Below are 12,668 nucleotides of genomic sequence, written 5' to 3'. Positions count from 1 at the left end.
CGCTTTACAATGCTTCTCTATGCTTTACCAGACCTCTCTGTGCTTTACAATGCTTCCCTATGCTTTACCAGACCTCTCTGTGCTTTACAATGCTTCCCTATGCTTTACCAGACCTCGCTGTGCTTTACAATGCTTCCCTATGCTTTACCAGACCTCTCTGTGCTTTACAATGCTTTCACTGTGCTTTATTACACTGCTGTGCTTTTACTGCATGCAACCTTTAGAAGGGTGTTCACAAACTCAGCAGTTATTTAAGGACTGTGTGTTGATGGGTTAAAACAGTGCTAAACAATGGGGTTTAAACACGCACCCTCCATAGTTTAAAATGCATTATTTATAATACCGTACTTATAAACAGAACTATTTTAAAATATAGAGCTCTGTCACCCTCTGGCGGCGAATCGAGGAAACACACCCACCGCATAACGCACGGGCGCCGCTGAATGACGTTTGAAGAGGTCTTCCGGAAGCGGCGACTGGTATTGATATCTGCACATTAGAGCGGGTGCAAAAGGATTTAGCAAGAAAGCAAGCAAACAAGGTAAATACAGAGACAGAAACAAAAGCATTGCATTAAAACCGCGTGCCGCCAGCAGCACTGCAAGCGGCGATGCATTTAAATTACATGCGTGACGTAAAACAATGTATCTGTATTTATATAATGGTCTCTGCCGTATCTGTAATATAACCTCGACTTACGAAAAAAAAAAAGTATCTATCAACGTCTGTGTAGTATTGTATTGAAACAGATCTATGTTGGATGCAATTCAATTGCCGCTGACTGGAGTTTCCAGTACTGTCTGTAGATTAATTCATTGCAATACAGTAATATGTAGAGCCGGGCAAAGCTCATCTTTCTGTGTGAAACCAGGACTAGCAAAGTGTGAGCACGTCTGCTTTATAACCCGATTATAAACTTCAACTGTCTGTAGTTACCATTTCAAACTCATACCCGTGCGTGTGTGAGAGAGAGAGAGACTCAGACATCGCATTTCAAAACAATGCACCGTTAATATATGATTTAATACGTTGCTTTGTGTTTCAGTGTATATATTTAAAATGCTGTCTTCAAGCATTACCCCAGTTGTGTATCTCTACCCCTCCCCTCCCGCAGGTGCGTGTTATTATCACGGCTGCGATGGCTCAGGTAGGCGCTATAGCGTCCCTGGCGGTGGCTCTCGTCGCTGCGGCGCTGTTCTCTGCCGTGCACAAGATCGAGGAAGGACACACCGGCGTTTACTACAGGTAGGGCTGCTCTGCGTGTCACGTGGTTCATACCGCAGGTAGGTCTGCGTGTCACGTGGTTCATACCGCAGGTAGGTCTGCGTGTCACGTGGTTCATACCGCAGGTAGGTCTGCGTGTCACGTGGTTCATACCGCAGGTAGGTCTGCGTGTCACGTGGTTCATACCGCAGGTAGGTCTGCGTGTCACGTGGTTCATACCGCAGGTAGGTCTGCGTGTCACGTGGTTCATACCGCAGGTAGGTCTGCGTGTCACGTGGTTCATACCGCAGGTAGGTCTGCGTGTCACGTGGTTCATACCGCAGGTAGGTCTGCGTGTCACGTGGTTCATACCGCAGGTAGGTCTGCGTGTCACGTGTTTCTTACCGCAGGTAGGTCTGCGTGTCACGTGGTTCATACCGCAGGTAGGTCTGCGTATCACGTGGTTCACTGACTGCTGGAATGTGTTCAAGCTCATCATTAATCTGGACTGGATCATTATTAGTATTATGTATTTATTTGTCAGATGTCTTTATCCAAGGTGACTCACAGGTGTTCCAGGGCAGCACAGGGTTACAATGCAAGCTTCATATTGAAACACAGTGTAGTTTACAGTCAGTGCAAATAATAATAATACTACTAGAATACAGTATAAACTAGGATGCAGCCAGTTAGGATCACAGCAAGTTATATCTACAATTACTTTTTAAACTTGCCAGGACTGACTCAAACCGTTCTAAAATGGGTGTCATTATTATTATTATTATTATTAGTATTAAGCTCACAGAACGATGTAAAGCCTGGACTGGCTCGCTCCGCTATGCAATGGGAGTCCTGTATTCTGCTGCCACTGCTCTTACTGATAATAGCAGAGCTGTTGTTGCCGTGCATCCCGTAACTGTTCTCTGTGTCTCCCAGAGGTGGCGCTCTCCTCACCTCCACCAGCGGCCCCGGCTTTCACCTCATGCTGCCTTTCATCACCTCCTTTAAATCTGTGCAGGTAAGAGTGTGTCTGTGTGTGTGTGTGTGTGTGTGTGTGTGTGTGTGTGTCTGTCTGTGTGTTTCTGTCTGTGTGTGTGTGTGTCTGTGTGTGTCTGTCTGCGTGTGTGTGTGTCTGTCTGCCTGTGTGTGTATGTGTCTGTCTGCCTGTGTGTCTGTCTGTCTGTGTCTGCCTGCCTGTCTGTCTGTGTCTGTGTGTCAGTGTGCCTGTCTGTCTGTCTGTGTGTGTGTGTCTGTCTGTCTGGGATTATTAGTATTATGAATTAGTCATTTAGCAGACGCTTTTATCCAAAACAACTTACAGAGACTAGGGGAGTGAGCTATGCTTCATCAACAACTGCTGCTGCTGCTGCTGCAGAGTCACTTCCAATAGGAGCTTGTTTGTTTGACGTCTCATCCGAAGGACGGAGCACAAGGAGGTTCAGTGACTTGCTCAGGGTCACACACAGGGAGTCAGTGGCTGAGCTGGGATTTGAACCTCCTGGTATCAAGCCCTTTTCTTTAACCATTCCTGGTTTCACTAGGAGTTTAATAATCAGACACACCTGAGCTTGTTACCTAGACAAACTGTGGTTAATCAAGCTGGTAGTAAAACCAGGAATGGGTGACACTGCTGTGCAGTAGGAGTTTTATTTCCATCCATGGTGTCTCTGTATGTCTTAAATGGGATCACAAGCCTTGGGCAGAGGTGCTGTATTATGAGTTGATACGTCATTTGTTGGGGGTCTAGGGCCCTATGAAATGAGAAGACGGAAGGAATCAAGGGATTTTTTTTTATCATATTTTTTCACGCATTTCTAGCTTCATCGTTGCCGTCAAGATATCAAACACTTGTGATTTATAAAAAAAAAAAACTAACAAACAAATTACAGATTTTTTAAAACTGAAAAATCTGAAAATTCAAAATAATAAAACAGATTTCATAGGGCCCTCGGGGTCTCTTCCTGCTTCCTTCCTTTTACATACAATTACATTATTTTTTACACATTATCTTTACATACAATTCCCCATTTATACAGATGGGTTTTTACTGGAGCAATCTAGGGAAAGTACCTTGCTCAAGGGTACAGCAGCAGCGTCCCCCACCTGGGATTGAACCCACGACCCTCCAGTCAAGAGTCCAGAGCCCTAACCACTACTCCACACTGCTGCCCCCTCAAAAAGACAACAGCGTCGAACATTCAATTACAGATCAGAAACATTGACACTGCAATCCCTCTTGGAACCGACTTCATGAAAATAAATCTCTGGAGCCGGACTCTGGAATTCATTTATCCAGTGCTGTGCGTTTCGTACTGAAAAGCAGAAGCGCCCGCGTTCCTCCAGGGCTGGGGTTTTGACGCCCCTGGATTCAAGGCTGCAGGGTCGTTCGCTCGAGCCGCAGTCTTCACGCAGGTTTTCGTGTTCCTTTGTTTTGCAGACAACGTTGCAGACGGACGAGGTTAAAAACGTCCCGTGTGGAACAGGGTAAGAATCTCTGCACAGTATTATTATTCAGCTGACTGCTCACGGAATTTCTAATTTGTATTTATTATTATTATTATTATTATTATTATTATTATTATTATTATTATTATTATTATTATTATTATTATTATGTATTTATTTGTCAGATGCCTTTATCCAAGGTGACTCACAGGTGTTCCAGGGCAGCACAGGGTTACAATGCAAGCTTCATATTTAAACACAGTGTAGTTTACAGTCAGTGCAAATAATAATAATACTACTAGAATACAATATGAACTAGGATGCAGCCAGTTAGGATCACAGCAAGTCATATCTACAGTGACATGTTAGCAGTGCAATAGTGCAAGGATAGTGCATCAGCTGAGGATCCAGTAACGTGGTGCTGAGGTCAGGCGAGTCCAGTGCAGAGCAGGAGGGGCGGAGCAGGAGATCTACATGCGCAGAGTAAACAGGTAGTTATTTATTCCTGTGTTTGTTTATTCGTTTGTTTATTTGATTTGATCTGTCTTGCAGTGGAGGGGTGATGATCTACTTCGACAGGATTGAGGTGGTGAATTTTCTCATCCCTTCTGCAGGTGAGACTCGGAGCGCTAAAACCAGAGAAGGAATCCGTACCGACCGAGGGGGGGTGGGTGTGGGGGGGGGGGGTCGCTGGTTCGAGTCCAGGCTATTCCACAGCCGACCGTGGACGGGAGCTCCCACGGGGCGGCTCACAATTGGCAGAGCGTCGCCCGGGGGGAGGGAGGGTTAGGTCGGCCAGGGTGTCCTCGGCTCACCGCGCACCAGCGACCCCTGTAGTCTGGCCGGGCGCCTGCGGGCTTGCCTGTAAGCTGCCCGAGAGCTGCGTTGTCCTCAGACACTGTAGCTCTTGGGTGGCTGCATGGTGAGTCCGCAGTGTGAAAAAAAGCAGTCGGCTGACGGCACACGCTTCAGAGGACAGCTGTGTTCGTCTTCGCCGCTCCCGAGTCAGCGCAGGGGTGGTTGTGGTGAGCTGAGCCTAAAAATACAATTGGACATTTCAAATTCTCTGCCTCTACCTCTGCCTCTCCCTGTCTATCTCTCCCTCCCTCTCTCTCCCTCTCTGTCTCCCTCTCTCTCCGCAGTGTATGACATCGTGAGGAATTTCACGGCGGATTACGACAAATTGCTGATCTTCAACAAGGTTCACCACGAGCTCAATCAGTTCTGCAGCGTGCACACCCTGCAGGAGGTCTACATCCAGCTGTTCGGTGAGAACCGCCGGGAATCCACCAGTGCAGTGCCATCCCAGACAAACAGCATGCATGCATGCATACACACGTACACACATACATACGTGCATACATACATACACATACATGCATGCGTACACACGTACACACATACATGCATGCATACACACGTACATACATACATACACAAATACACACGTGCACACACACACACATACGCACACACATGCATACATAAAATGCACTTTTCTGTTCCCCTGGCATAACCAGTGTTGAAAGAGCTTAACGATTTAGACAGAAAGTTAAAAGGAAGATTAGTAAATAAGACTACCACTGTATTTCTAGCATGCCATGTGTATATATATATATATATATATATATATATATAATTCAGTACAGGACACTGAAGGTTTTCAGTCAGCTATCCCAGTGCAGTCACTATCTGTCATTTTATCTGGTGTTGCAGTGAAACTGTCAGAGACGTTTAACCCTCTCGTTAACCCCTGTGCAAGGAAGGGAAGTTGCACTGAAACACCACCAGGGGGCTCTCTGTCCTAAGAAATTACTGTGGAAATGACAGTAGAGCCCAGGAATGCCTATAACTGCTCTGCAATGAGTCTCTATTATTATTATTATTATTATTATTATTATTATTATTATTATTATTATTATTAAGCTCACAGAATGCATGTAAACCCTGGACTGACTCACACTGCTCTGCACTGGGAGTCTGGTTCCTATCCCCCCTCTCATGTTCTCTGACTCCTCTCTCTCTCTCTATCTATCTCTTTCTCTCTTTCTCTCTCCAGATCGGATTGATGAGGATCTCAAGCTCGCTCTGCAGCAGGATCTCACCATCATGGCTCCGGGACTCATTATACAGGTAGGGCAGGAGGGACATTTTCACCACTGCATTTTAACCACTGTGTTTTCACCACTGCATTTTTGCAGCCCCATGCTTTTCCCATTATACTTTGCAATTATTATTATTATTATTATTATTATTATTATTATTATTATTATTATTATTATTATTATTTATTGATTTGTCAGACGTCTTTATCCAAGGCGACTCACAGGTGTTCCAGGGCAGTACAGGGTTACAGTGCAAGCTTCATATTTAAACACAGTGTAGTTTACTGTCAGTGCAAATAATAATACTACTACTAGAATACAGTATGAACTAGGATGCAGCCAGTTAGGATCACAGCAAGTTATATCTACAGTGACATGTTAGCAGTGCAATAGTGCAAGGATAGCGCATCAGCTGAGGATCCAGTAACGTGGTGCTGAGGTCAGGAGAGTCCAGTGCAGAGCAGGAGGGGCGGATCAGGAGAGTTGGTCACTACAATGCTTGCCTATATTTTGCCATGCTTTCCCTGTGCTTTATTACACTTTGCTACGCTTTTACTGTGGGAAACTTTTATAAGGGGGAACCCAGAGCTGGGTGCAGTACCAAACGACTAGCAAAGTGTTGATGAAGTGTTTTTTTGTTTTTTTTTGCAGGCTGTTCGCGTTACGAAGCCCAACATACCAGAAAGCATCCGCAGAAACTACGAGCTAATGTGAGTTTCACAGAGAGGCCGCGAGTCTAAACACGCTGGGGAACGCCCAGCCGAAGAGAGCGTCTCCTTCACTGAATTTTCTTATCGTTCCACCCTGGATCTAAAAGCAGGGATGGAAATAAGACTCCCATTGCATAGGAGTCTGATCCATTCCTGGTTTTAGTGTGAGTGTAATACGACACACCTGGGCTTGTTACCTGTGCACAGTGTGGCCTGGGATCAATAATAATTCTGATTGCAAGGACAGCAGGATTGTTTGCTGAAATTACAATTGCAATTGCAACGCTATCTTGTTCAATTACAGTTGCTGTGACAGTTATGCTGCAGCAATTCCAGTTTTAATTGCACTAAACACACATGAACATGCTAACTCAGTTTATTTTGCATGTCTTTGTGATCCAGTCATTTATAAACCCTGCCAGATGAATGAATATGGGCATGGCCATTTATTTATTGTTTGCCACTGAATACAGTCCAAGCCGTGTTTTGATCCCAGCGCTGGTAGAGACGCGCTGCTTATCAGCCTGTCCTCTGAGCTGGTTCAGTTTATCAGCCTGTCCTCTGAGCTGGTCCAGTTTATCAGCCTGTTCTCTGAGCTGGTCCAGTTTATCAGCCTGTCCTCTGAGCTGGTCCAGTTTATCAGCCTGTCCTCTGAGCTGGTTCAGTTTATCAGCCTGTCCTCTGAGCTGGTCCAGTTTATCAGCCTGTCCTCTGAGCTGGTTCAGTTTATCAGCCTGTCCTCTGAGCTGGTTCAGTTTATCAGCCTGTCCTCTGAGCTGGTTCAGTTTATCAGCCTGTCCTCTGAGCTGGTTCAGTTTATCAGCCTGTCCTCTGAGCTGGTTCAGTTTATCAGCCTGTCCTCTGAGCTGGTTCAGTTTATCAGCCTGTCCTCTGAGCTGGTTCAGTTTATCAGCCTGTCCTCTGAGCTGGTTCAGTTTATCAGCCTGTCCTCTGAGCTGGTTCAGTTTATCAGCCTGTCCTCTGAGCTGGTTCAGTTTATCAGCCTGTCCTCTGAGCTGGTCCAGTTTATGATCCTGTCCTCTGCTTGCATCGCACAGGGAGAGTGAGAAGACGAAGCTTCTGATCGCGGCGCAGACACAGAAAGTGGTGGAGAAAGAGGCGGAGACAGAGAGGAAGAGAGCTGTGATCGGTAAATACAACACAGCCCAGCCCAGGTTCACTTGATTTCTCTTTCATCATTTATAATGCTAATCTCTCTCCCTCTCTCTCCCTAACCCCACTCTCTCCCCCATCACCCTCTCACTCCCCCTCTCCTCCCTCCCCTCCCCTCCATCCCCCTCCTCCCTTCCTCCCCCCTCCCCTCCTCTCTTCCTCCTCCCCTCCCTTCCCCCTTCCTCCTCCCCTCCCTCCTCCCTTCCCCCTTCCTCCTCCCTTCCCCCTCCTCCCCCTCCTTCCCCCTCCCTATCTCCTCCCTCCTCCCCCCCCCCCTCCCTATCTCCTCCCTCCTCCCCTCCCCCCCCCTGTGCGCAGAGGCCGAGAAATTGGCTCAGGTGGCAGAAATCAAGTTTGCGCAGCAGGTGATGGAAAAGCAGACGGAGAGAAAGATCTCGGAGATCGAAGGTGGGTATCGATTTAAAACCCTTCAGATTGGAAAAAAAATACAAAATACTGCAAAGTTTTACTATGAACACATTTGCTCTGTTTGCTCTCTTTCCCACTGGTGTGTTTCTTAAATCCACTAGGGGGCAGAGTGTTGCAAGGATGGGGGGGGGGGGGGGGGTTATTATTATTATTATTATTATTATTATTATTGTTGTTTATTTGTCAGACGCCTTTATCCAAGGCGACTCACAGGTGCTCCAGGACAGTAGAGGGTTACAATGCAAGCTTCATATTTAAACACAGTGTAGTTTACAGTAAGTGCAAATAATAATAACACTACTAGAATACAATATGAACTAGGATGCAGCCAGTTAGGATCACAGCTAGTTATATCTACAGTGACATGTTAGCAGTGCAATAGTGCAAGGATAGCGCATCAGCTGAGGATCCAGTAACGTGGTGCTGAGGTCAGGCGAGTCCAGTGCAGAGCAGGAGGGGCGGATCAGGAGATCTACAAGCGCAGAGTAAACGGGGGGGGTCTCAGAGGAGGCGGAACGGAAGGCAGTGAGAGACGGAGCGGTCCTGAGGTTCTCCGGTAGCTGGTATATTCTCCAGTAGCGCATTGTATAATATATGAGGTACTATGCAAGCCTTTTCAGGTGTCTATTTCATTTGTAATTGTTGAGTTAACAACTAAATAGAACAGTGTGTTCAAAATGACAAGGATCTGGAATAATTCTCTGTACCTGCTGAGAATCGTTCGGAAAGGGGTTCCGAGGTTCAGGGTGTATAGGTTCAAGGTTCAAATGTTGCTTTTCGAGTTTAAAAAAATAAATAAATAAAAAAAGATGAAACGGAAAGTGATTTTCAGAGTGAATTACAGACTCTGCTTACCTGGCGAAGGAGAAGGCTCGGGCTGACGCTGAATTCTACACGGCTTTGAGGACAGCCGACGCCAACCGGGTAACCAAATTCAAACCATTGTTACTGTGAATTACTGATGTGGCAGACGCCTTTATCCAAGACGACTCACAGGTGTTACAATGCAAGCTTCATATTTAAACACAGTGTAGTTTACAGCAAGTGCAAATAATAATAATACTACTTGGGGCAGCAGCGTGGAGTAGTGGTTAGGGCTCTGGACTCTTGACCGGAGGGTCGTGGGTTCAATCCCAGGTGGGGGACACTGCTGCTGTACCCTTGAGCAAGGTACTTTACCGAGATTGCTTCAGTAAAAACCCAGCTGTATAAATGGGTAATTGTATGTAAAAAAATAATGTGATATCTGTATAATGTGAAATAATGTATAATGTGATATCTTGTCACAATTGTAAGTCGCCCTGGATAAGGGCGTCTGCTAAGAAATAAATTTAAAAAAAAAAAGAATACAATATGAACTAGGATGCAGCAAGTTAGTATTACATTAGGATTTCTCTCTCTCTTTCTCTCTCTCTCTTTTCAGTTCAGAGATGCTGTATTGGCATAACATCAGCAGAAGTATACTGCCAGCCATTACAAAACAAATACTAATAAAAAGCACCCTACCTCTCTCTCTCTCTCTCTCTCTCTCTCTCTCTCTCTCTCTCTCTCTCTCTCTCTCTCTCTCTCTCTCTCTCTCTCTCTCTCTCTCTCTCTCTCTCTCTCTCTCTCTCTCTCTCTCTCTCTCTCTCTCTCTCTCTGTGCAGATGAAGCTGACCCCTGCATATCTGCAGCTCATGAAGTACAAAGCCATCTCAGCCAACAGCAAGATCTATTTCGGGAGTGAAATCCCCCGCATGTTCGTGGACTCCGCCCCGGGGGGCTTGCGGACCGCCGCAGTGGACGGGACAGGAGGGGGGGGGCCCCAGAGCCACAGCTAGAGGGTGGGTGGAGGGGAGGGCAGGCGAAACTGACTCTCTCAGGTCAGCAAACTCCAGCATTAAATCGAGCGGAGATGAGTGTGAAGAATGTGTCGAGTTCATTTCATAAAGCTGGATCCTTGAGGTCACTTTCCTTGTTTTGATAAGGAAGTGAAACAGGGAAGTACGCACAGCACATGTAAAGATTAGGAATTTCCAGCGAGGCCACACCACGCTTCTTAAATATCGTTTAAATATCAAATCTCTCTTCAGCACTTTTATCTGACATACAAGCAGGACGGGGGTGGGTGGGGGGGTGTGACCCTAGCACACAGCCACATTGTAACTAAAACCACACTGAATTCCTTTCTCTTGTTCCCCCCATTGCGGATTACAAAACCTTTCTAGAATGTTTGTTATGGAAGCCCACATCCTTTCTTTGACAGCGTAACAAGCATCACACTCTGTACTCGCTGTGATGTCACACTAGAGTCTTCGCCACACTTTGAATTCAGAGCTCTCCCCGTAGCTATAAAAGGTTCTTTAAAGGTTAAGTAGCGGGGTTCTGAAAAATACAGCGTTACCCGTCCCCCACGTGCTGCTACAACTGTTTAAATAACATGTCGTTTTTCTTTTCATTGTGAACATCCTGACAACTTTTTACACTTTAGAACTTTAAAAAGTCTGTTTCAAAGCTCTTTTCAAAATGTCGAATCTAGTGCACACTGGGGTTTGAGATCTGTCCTCTAAATCACTGCAGGAAGAGCGATTAAAAAAAAACAAACATAAGGGATCTAGCTTTTGTGTGTTTAAAAATTGTCAGGATGTTAACAATGAAAAGAGAAATGACAGGTACGTTATTTAAACAGTAGCAGCACGTGGGGACGGGTGACGCTGTGTTTAGCTATAAATATATAGCTGTAAAAAAATTTGAATAAGAGTCCACGCTTTTCAGGGTGCTTTCCCCCCTGCTGTTAAAATCCGCAGCTCAGTTCATTTTTAGGGTCCTTGTTTAAGAAAAGAACAACAAAAAAAAAAAAAAACAGTATGCACTGATCGTGTTTGTCTTGGAGATTTTCCATCTTCTCCAAACTTTTATCGTGCCCTTTGTTGCATTTGGGTATGTAACCTGTTAATAAACTCTTAATTGTATTAAAAAATACACTCTTTTTTAAAAACAAATATTTACAACAGTATGCAATTGTAGGACTGCCTAAAAAAAAAAAAAAATCAACATTATTTTGCTGACGTCGTTTGTTTTTAGGAATTATTTTGTTGCAAATGCGCACTCTGGTTTATCTGTTATGATTTTGACTGATTATTTTTATGATTATTGTTATGTGTGTTATTAGTAACTGCTTCAAAGGTAAGGCTACACTAATCCAATCACAGAAGGGAAGGCTCAGCTAGTGTGCATGCTAGAGCAGTGCTTAACCATGGCTTTACAATCCATCTTCAGTATGTTTTGTTAACGGAAGATAACCTTTTTTATTAGCTTTTATTATTGCAATGCAAAAATATTGGAAACGACTACAAAGAAGGTCCCAGTCATTTTTCTTTTCATTGTTAACATCCTGACAACTTTTTACACTTAGAACTTTAAAAAGTCTGTCTCAGAGCTCTTTTCAAAATGTCTGCTCCAGTGCACTGGGGTTTGAGATCTGTCCTCTAAGTAACTGCAGGAAGAGCGATAAAACAAACAAGAAAAAAAAAACACAACAAGTGCGCTGGCTTTTCAGTTCCGTACCACATCACACACAGTTGTTGCTGTGTTACCTGTTTGACAATGTGGGCAATAATCCTGGCGCTATCAGTGCACTAGAGCAGACATTTTGAAAAGAGCTTTGAAAAAGACTTTAAAGTTATAAGCGTAAAAAGTTGTCAGGATGTTCACAGTGAAAAGAACAACGACAGGTACGTTATTTAAACAGTTGTAGCAACACGTGGGGACGGGTAACGCTGTATTTGTCGGAACCCCGCTAAGCAATCTTTAACTTGTGTGATTTTATGGGGTATAGTAAAATACTTTACGCACAAACAGTCCTAGGAACAACCTATGCTTCTATCTCCCTGTTAGTTTGACTAGTATTTGTTTTGTTTTTTTTTGTACTGCATCTGGTAAGGTAATGTTTCAGCTCACAGCATTGAACCAAACCCTGCATGCTGTCTTATTAAGCTCACAGAATAAATGTAAAACCTGGACTGTCTCAAACTGCTGTGCAATGGGAGTATTATTATTATTAAGCTCAGCAGATTTTCAGCATTGCTACGTGTAGAGGTGAGAGCAAGTCCTGTGATGAGTGTTAATTTTAATAAAGTTTTATTATGATGTTGACATTCCAGAATAAAGTTTGTTTTTCTCTTGATAAACTCTGTGTAATCTGGCTTGCTTTAGAATACTGAGGCGTCATTTTCCATCATCTACAGCTGTGGTCAAAAGTGTTGCACCCCTCTACAGAATTAACTAGTTTTGCTTAATAAAGTCGAATGAAATCTGCTGAGTTAATGTTACGTTAACATATTGAATTAAACACAGCTGACAGAAACGTGACATTTTGAAATCTAACATGAACTACTACTGTATTACTAGTATGGCTAGTATGTAGTTTTTGATTACATGATGTTAAATTAAATATCTAAATTATGTGCATGTAGGTTTTTTCTTAATTATGTGTCAGTCGGAAAAATTCTAGGTGATGAAAAACTTTTAGCCATATCTGTACAGCTGTACCTATTTATCTGTGTTCTGAACGATTCTCTGTGGGTTTGTGCTTATTGCCCATGTACAGTGTACACCATTGTGT

At 44.2% G+C, this 12,668-nt stretch overlaps 1 protein-coding gene across 1 annotated transcript; it reads left to right on the top strand.

Annotated features, from left to right (window-relative positions):
• The first annotated feature begins 412 nt into the window (after window positions 1-412).
• On the top strand, window positions 413-12,234 carry LOC117397903 (erlin-2-like). Its single transcript, XM_033996855.3, has 12 exons — window positions 413-541; window positions 1,115-1,245; window positions 2,140-2,221; window positions 3,641-3,687; window positions 4,201-4,262; window positions 4,791-4,916; window positions 5,708-5,781; window positions 6,405-6,463; window positions 7,522-7,613; window positions 7,955-8,044; window positions 8,910-8,989; window positions 9,712-12,234. The coding sequence occupies exons 2-12, from the start codon at window positions 1,139-1,141 to the stop codon at window positions 9,883-9,885; spliced, it is 993 nt and encodes a 330-aa protein (XP_033852746.3). The 5' UTR covers window positions 413-541; window positions 1,115-1,138; the 3' UTR covers window positions 9,886-12,234.
• Window positions 12,235-12,668: the final 434 nt, after the last annotated feature.

This window comes from Acipenser ruthenus, chromosome 37, assembly GCF_902713425.1.
Source record: "Acipenser ruthenus chromosome 37, fAciRut3.2 maternal haplotype, whole genome shotgun sequence".
Classification (NCBI taxonomy): domain Eukaryota; kingdom Metazoa; phylum Chordata; class Actinopteri; order Acipenseriformes; family Acipenseridae; genus Acipenser; species Acipenser ruthenus.
This window is presented reverse-complemented; position numbering and strand designations above follow the sequence as displayed.